Below are 7,810 nucleotides of genomic sequence, written 5' to 3' on the forward strand. Positions count from 1 at the left end.
TTACTTAGGGCTTCACTAAATTGCAGAGGCTGGCTTTGAATTCACAATCCTCCCAAGTTGCTGGGATTACAGGCAACTTGTGGTGTGCCACCACACCCAGCTAGACTTCAGCATTATGAAAAGTGTTTCATACCTTGTGATCACTAAAGCAACCTATGGTGTGCTTTGATTTTTTTGTTCTCTCATTTGTTTCAATTAAGATGTAATTTATATACACTACAATTCCCTTTTCAGTGTGAGTTTTGACAAATGCATACAGTTGTGCAACTATAGCCACAATCAGGATATAATATACATCACAGAATGACTCTCAATAGATAAGACATGGAAACAACCTAAAGCTCCATCTGCAGATAAATTGATTTTTTAAAAATGTGGCATATACACACAGTGGAGTAGTATCCCAACTTTAAAAAAGGGAATCCTGCCATAGACAACAACATAGATAACCTTCAGGACATTATGCTAAGTGATATGAGTTAGTCACAGAGAACTAATACTGCATGTCTATTTGAGGTGTCTAAACAACAAAGATTAAAGCAGAAAGGAGAATGATGGGTTATCAGAATGAGGGCACAGAAGAGGGGAAGTTGCTATTCAATAGGTATATGGTTTCAGTTATGTAAGATGAGTAGAGTTCTAGAGATCTTCTTCTTGGACTCTCCCTGCCCCACCCTGGCATCAGTCTTTCCAAAAGGAGCTCTGGTTAGCCTAAGCCAATCCTGAGACCAGACGACTTAGCTCTAGCTGCTAGAATGGAAGTCCAGCAACTGGGTAGTTTAAATTTATTTCTCACAGTTCTGGAGGCTGGGAAGTCCGTGATCAAGGTGCTAGCAGATTCATTTCCCAATGAGAGCCTGTTTCCTGCCTTGTGGACAGCCACCTTCTTCCCTGCGCTCACAGAGCCCTTCTCAGTGCACACACATGGAGAGCATGGCTTCCACATTCAAACTGTAGGGACATCACCACTCAGTCTGTAACAACCTTCCTATTGCCACTGAATGGTTCAGGCCTGGGTTCTTCTCTCTTTCTATAGAAGAGGGCAGACACAGGGCATTTGGCATCTGGGCCACTCACTTGCTACCAACCTGAGGACAAGACCAGTGCAGAGACGACAGAGCCAAGAGCATCACAAGTCTAGGAAGGAGCCAGCACCCTATCTACAGACACTCCTATCTATGGACACACTGTTCATTTGGGGCTTCAGTCAGCAATGAGAAAACGAGTGATGGGCCAGGTCAGAATGTCACTTGGTTTCTTTCACAAAAACCCTTAATTAGAAAAAAGAAAAAAGAAGAAGGAGGAAAAAAAAAAAAAAAACCTCACATACACTCCTTTACATTCCTGTTTATTTTTCCTGCTCACAAAAGCACCTGAAAGTGCCTTTCAAGGAGAGGAAGTGCTAGAGCAGTTCCTCAGAAGCCCAATGCTGAAGTCTCAAGGGGGGAAGCCAGGAGACCAGGCCAGGGACCCCCAGCATCCTAGAACTGGGGCCAGGCCCAGAAGAGTTTTAGAAGGCAGCAACTCGACACACAAAGGGCAGCTCTGCACAGGTCAGGAGCACCCTTCTCAGCCCAAGGAGCTCATCAGGCTCTGGGCCTGCTTCAGTTCTGCAGGGGCAAGAAATGGACAGGAGGGAAGCAGTCAAATGAGGTCTGGGAGGGTCCCTCCCCCCTCCCCCCTCCCCCCTCCAGGGGCAGCTGAACCTCACCTGCCAGGAGAACCTGGAACTTGTCTGCTGAGAGGGACATGACCACAGGCTGAGCTGAGGCACCTGGGGCAGGTGCCACCTCCAGTCGCAGGTGCACCATGGGCTCTTCCACAGAGCGCAGGAGGCTGGAGCTGAGAGTATAGTCCACCCTCCAGCCCACTCCTGCCAGCCTGTTCACTGTGAAACAGGATAGGGCATCTCTCAGGCAGGCGAGCCAGGCAGCCTGCGGTCCACATCCTGGTTTGGCCTGTAATACCTCAAGGCTGTGTGGTCTCTCAAGCTCTTGCCCTTTGACCCAGGCTTGGTACAGGGCAGGTACTCAGTCATTAAGAATTCAAATATTCACCACAAGCCTCAAAGAAAATAAAAACTTCTAGACTGCAGTCTAGAGATCTAGGGCCAGGTCCCAGCTCTGTACCTGCTCCATGTGCTGAGGCCTCAGAACTGGCACTCAGCACACTGCATGCACCTTCCAGAGTGGAGCCTGGCACCTACCCTGCTGGGCCCCATACTCACCACGCAAGCTACAGGCCCGTAGGTGCTCCTGCAAGGGACTCTGCTTCTCCTCGTAACAGCGGCACAGGCTGGCTGCATGCTCTAGGGGCAGATGGCAGTTGGCTGAGGTGGCAGGTGGGGCTATGGATGGGACCACCCAGAGGGCAGGTTTCGGGCTCCAAACCCAGAATGGGCAGGCACACCCCAGGGTCACATAGCCTGGCCTGCTCTTTAGCAGCCCTTGCCCACAAGCTAACCACCTGCCCATCCCCATCCTGTACCTTTGGGCAGCCCCAGCTGCTGCAGTTCACTGGACAAGGACTCGCCATCCACACTATGCTTGGCTGCACTGGAGAGGATGAAACTCAACACGGCGACTGTGGCTTTCACATCACCTGACTCTGCAGACCCATGAGTGGGGCAGGGTGTCACTGTGGCTCCAGCCACCTTCCTGTTGCCCTTTCATCTTCAGCTCAGAGCCCGAGGCTTCCTTGAGCCATAGGCACTGCTACTGTCCCACCAGAAGCCGGCAGAGGATGGGGGCAGGATCACTGAAGTTTCTTCTCCTCATGCTACTCCACTAAGGCAGCTGAGCTAGGGAGGCTGCTAGAGGAGGGGTCCTCCATGCCAGCACCAGGTTGAGTTCCCAGGACCACCCAGGGCCTGTGGACACAGTGGCTACTCACCAAACTTAGCATCAGCAGTGAGCTTCAGGATCTTTTCATACTATGGGGAAAGGAGGCCCTCAGGGGGGTGCCAGAGCCCTGCTCGGCAGCCCCCACCCCCATCCTGCATCCTGTGTGAGGAACAGGCTGGGGCTGAAGAAAAGGAAGAGGGTGTCCAGAAAGGCGGGGAGGCTGGATCACCCACCTCCCTGGGGGTCATAAGGTCATGTGACAATGGGATCCTGGGCTGTACTTACATCAATCCCCTGTCCCAGAAGCTCCTTCAGCACCTGGCTACACAACAGCCGCAGCTTCACAGAGGACTGGAAGGAAGTGCTCATATTAGCCAGACTGACACATCTCACCCCTCACTGCTCAGGGACTGGATCAGACAAGGCTAGCCATGTGATCAAGGTCATGCAGCATGGGAGCATAGGCTGAGAGCACTGAGGCCCCAACCTTAGTGAGATCGCCACTTAGATCCCACCCTCTACTTTCACAAACCCCAGTGCCAACCTCCTCTCCCCCCACCCTGAGAAGACTCCAATCACTCAACAATCTTGGCCAGTGTGCTGATCTCTGCCAGGACCCAGTCAGGACAGTCCAGATCACCACAGAACCGGAACCTCTGCAAAGGAATGAGGCAGGCTCGCTGCAGGGAGGGCTGAGGTGTGGCCAAGATCCATGTCCAATCCATGCCACTTGCCCTCCCCTATCGGCAGGCTATTTAGAGAACTCTTCTCCCTGACCCACAACACCACCAGACCTCGTTGGTGTCTACTCCAGGCATTGCTTTCTCTATGACAGACCCCATTCTGAAAGCCCAAGGTTCAGCAAAAAACAAATCTCTCTTACCTCCACTCCAACTCCACCACGGCTCCAGCCACAATGGTTTCCCTGCTGTTCCCCTTATGCCAACCCCATTCCCACCTGCGTCCTCACTGTCCCCTCTATGGTTTTCTCTCTCATTTCATTCAGGGCCCTGCTTAAATGACCCTTTGTTGAGTGGGCCCTTCCACATCATACTTCCTAAAATGGCCCCTTGCATAAGGAAATTTGGGAGTCCCGTGGATATGTTCATTATCTTGATCATGGTGATCCAAGGCCCAGCAAGATTTGGCCTTTGCTTGCTGCCCTGCCTCACCTTTCACCAACCTCTGATCAACTACTGTAGCTACGCAAGATGCATGCATTCTGGGGGGAACCTTACCCTCTCAAAAGAGTCTGCACATACTCTTCCCTGTCTGAAGATACCTTCCTGCCCTCTTTTTTTTAAAAATATTTATTTTTTAGTTTTAGGTGGACACAATATCTTTATTTTTATATGGTGCTGAGGATTGCACCCAGTGCCTCATGCATGCAAGGCAAGCACCCTACCACTGAGCCACAACCCCTGCCTGCTTCCTGCCAATCTTGCTTCCTAACCTCTAGTACACAAATGGACTTCACCAGCCAGTTCCCACTCCACCCTCAGGTGGATTCCATTCTCAGGAAGCCTCCCAACATCATGCACAAGGCACAGTCAGGCCTCTACCCCTGGAGTCTTAACTATGACCCTCAATTCATGCCTCCGACTTCACTCCCTTACTGCCACTTAATTCAGGCGCCTGACATAGACCAGGCACTCATCTGTTGAATGAATGGATGGATAAGGTGAGAAACTCCAATATAAAAACTACTCTCTGGCTCTGGAAAGAGCAGAGAGGATTCTAATAGTGTGCAAGAATGGATCAATTCCATTGGACTGGAGGGCTGGGGCAGTGGGCACCTTTAGAGGCCCTCTTGGGAACCGTATAAGGACTCCTGCTCCTGCCAACCCCCAGTTCCTGCTCTGGGAGGCGAGGGCTCTTTCTTTTTTTATATATTTATTTTTTAGTTTTCGGCAGACACAACATCTTTGTTTGTATGTGGTGCTGAGGATCGAACCCGGGCCGCACCCGTGCCAGGCAAGCGCGCTACCGCTTGAGCCACATCCCCAGGCCCCGAGGGCTCTTTCTTCCAGTCAAAGAGCAGCCCAGGACTCTAAGCTGGTGGGTCTCATCTGTCCCATCCCCGGGCTGAGAAGCAGGGGGCGGAGAGGGACCTTTCTCTCCTGGACCTTCGGCCCTCACCACCGCCCCCGCAGTGGTTAAGATGAGCAATTCCCCGCTCCCAGGGCCACCGTCACACCCTTCCCGCCCCGGCACCCAGGCATTATATCTCGGCTGGTGCCTCACCATCGCGCCAGGAGGCCGGGGCCCAGGCCTTGCTCCTTCCGGTCGCTCAAGGTCAGCTGATCCCGCGATCACGTGATCCGTCTCAGCGCCTGGGAGGGGAGGGCCGCCCCGCGAGAGTGCGAGGTGGTCTCCGCTCGCTCGAGGTGTCAGGGCTCAAAGGCCAGCGCGTTCGCCTCTGTCTCCGGAATCCTTTCCTGAAAACCGCCGGCGCCATTCCCCAGTTTAACTGAGGGCAGAAGCAAGGCGGCAGGAAAGGAGGAGGGGAGTAATTTCATTTGTTTATCTTGGGCAGGATCCCGGCGGCCAGGGGTATTCGGGTCTTTTCCATATTTTCCACCATGAAGCGATCGATTTACAGCTGTGGGCTGTGCAAAGGGCATATTTTAAAAACTTTGTTGAAATATGGATACATATACAGGAAATTGTGCATAATTTAAGTACAAATTCTTTTCTAAGTATAAAGCTTAAAGAATTTTTTGTAAACTGTACACCCCGTGTAACCAGCACCCATATAAGGAAAGAACGTTTCCAGTACCTCTGCTCTCTCCTTCGAGTGTGCACGGGTATTTTATTTCATTTGACGAACCCTCCTAGGTGCTAGCAGAAAGGACTGTAACAATTTACAGAATCAGGAAAACCCTTTTCCTACAGCTTCACCAACACCAGACTTTTAATTTAATTTTGTCAGATCTGATGAGAAAAAATTTTTTTTCTCTAAATTGCAGTAATGTGCTTGCTGAGTGACTCAGCAACTGCGGATCTAGGAAAAGTAAGTTTCTAACTTTGACTTGAAAAAGCTTTTTTTTAAAAAAAAAATTTAATTTTATTTGTTCTTTTCCTACATGCATGACAGTAGAATGTATTTTGGCATATTATACATACGTGGAGTATAACTTATTCTAATTAGGATCCCTATCTTATGGTTATACATGGGTAACCCTGGTTGTGTGTTCAAATATACAAGGCTAGGAAAGTTATGTCCCCTTACTTATACTGTCCTTCCTATTCCCCGACCCCTCCCTTCCTTTTGTTTCCCTTTGACTAATTCAATGGACTGCCTTGAAAACTTTTTTTTTTTTTAATCAGAAACTAGACTAAGGAATGAAGAAGAAATTGAGTAGTTTGAGATCTCTTCTCTCCTCAATATTGTGGCTGTCTCATCTACACTAGGTCTGCTGGATATCACAGCCCTTTAAGCTTTCAAAGGACAAATAGAAGGCCAGGGATGTAGCTCAGTGGTAGAGTGCTTGCCCTGGATTTGATTCCCAGCACTGCAAAAGAAAAAGATAAGGAATAGATTTAAAGTCCATGAAAATTAAACTGCTTCGTAAAATAGAAAGAAATCATGTCCCAGTTTGCGCTAATATTGATGCCATTCATAGAGTTTTTTAAATCATAAACCCAGCATATCGAAGACAACAATGTGTTAAAATATCATGCCATATCAAAATTATTTTAAGAACATTTGAATGGCTCAATTTGTATTTAATCATATCAATAGGNCTTCCTTCTTCTTCTCAGAGCTGTTGTTCCCACCCCACCCCCATTTGCTACCTTTCATGCAATGCAGAGAGATGACCAGTTTCTGTTCCTGGGTCAGAGCAGAACTTAAGGGGCCAGGTGGGCCTTATGGCCTCACTGTCCCCCCTTTGTCCTACCTGCACACATAAAAGGGGCAGGATGACTGGCCACCTGCCTTGCTCCCACCCCGCCATCCTCCAGGCCAGAACTGTAGAGTCCTCCCTCCTTTGCTTCATCTGGAGTTAGCAGCTACTGGATGAGGGATTTTCTTTTTCTTTTCTTTTTTTTTTTTTTTGCAGTGTTGGGGTCAAACCAGGTCCTCTCACATGCCAAGCAAGCGCTGTACCACTGAGATACACTCACAGCCCTGGAGGAAGACAGGGATGAGGCTGATCTGAAGGGCGGGAGATCATGGACAAGTCATGGGTACAGTGTAGCGGAGAGTGGTAGATCAAGCTCTCTAGGCTCACCTGAAACAATGGAGCCAGCACCCCCTTGTCCAGCCCCACCTACCTCACAGGTGGAAAGGGGGACTTCATAGAGAGTGGAGGCAAGCAGAAAAGGCCAAGCCATCTCCATCTGACCTTCTGTTGGCCTGGGTGAAGGGTAGAGGTTAGAGCTGAAGGTCTCTGGACTCCTGACCCTGCACTGGTGGAGGCAAGGCCCAGGAAGGGGCAGGGGCAGCAGCACCCACGTCATGGAGCCCATGGAGGAAAGAACTGACCAGAGTCCTGGAACCCTGGTGCTAGCTTAGGGCCCCCTCCTTCCCCCACAGATTGAGGTGGTGTCCAGTTTGGCCTCTGGTCAAGATGTAATCTTCTGACTTCTGACTCCAAAGCCCACCTTACCTCACCTTTCCCTCTTCTCACCTGAAGCTGGCATGAAAGTCCATATGAAAGGTGAGCATTTCCCTGAGCAGGGCTGCGGGGCTGGGACACAGCTCCGGGGGCTGGTGCAGGCAAGGTCAATCCCTGAGTCTTTGCAATTCTCACCCTCAGTTGAGCCTTCCCCCACCACACAGCTATGTTTGGGGGCTTCATGGGAGGCCAGGGGATGTCAGGGACAAGGCCTTCCTGAGATATCCATAATAGCACTGCTACTGCCAGACCCACCACAAACCCCGTGTCCCCAGTCTGCCTCCCAAGCTTTCCTTGCCTCCCCTCCCCAGTCTGCTAAAAAGGGAACTGGCCCCATCCGGACCC

At 50.4% G+C, this 7,810-nt stretch overlaps 1 protein-coding gene across 1 annotated transcript; it reads right to left on the reverse strand.

Moving 5' to 3' along the window:
- Window positions 1-1,332: 1,332 nt before the first annotated feature.
- Window positions 1,333-5,299, reverse strand: Commd4 (COMM domain containing 4). The gene is made up of 8 exons (XM_015480399.2): window positions 5,088-5,299; window positions 3,428-3,499; window positions 3,129-3,194; window positions 2,893-2,932; window positions 2,488-2,607; window positions 2,228-2,308; window positions 1,712-1,888; window positions 1,333-1,610 (listed from the first exon to the last, which is right to left on the reverse strand). The coding sequence occupies exons 1-8, from the start codon at window positions 5,088-5,090 to the stop codon at window positions 1,570-1,572; spliced, it is 600 nt and encodes a 199-aa protein (XP_015335885.1). The 5' UTR covers window positions 5,091-5,299; the 3' UTR covers window positions 1,333-1,569.
- Window positions 5,300-7,810: the final 2,511 nt, after the last annotated feature.

Source organism: Marmota marmota, unplaced genomic scaffold, assembly GCF_001458135.2.
Source record: "Marmota marmota marmota unplaced genomic scaffold, marMar, whole genome shotgun sequence".
NCBI classification, from domain to species: Eukaryota; Metazoa; Chordata; class Mammalia; order Rodentia; family Sciuridae; genus Marmota; species Marmota marmota.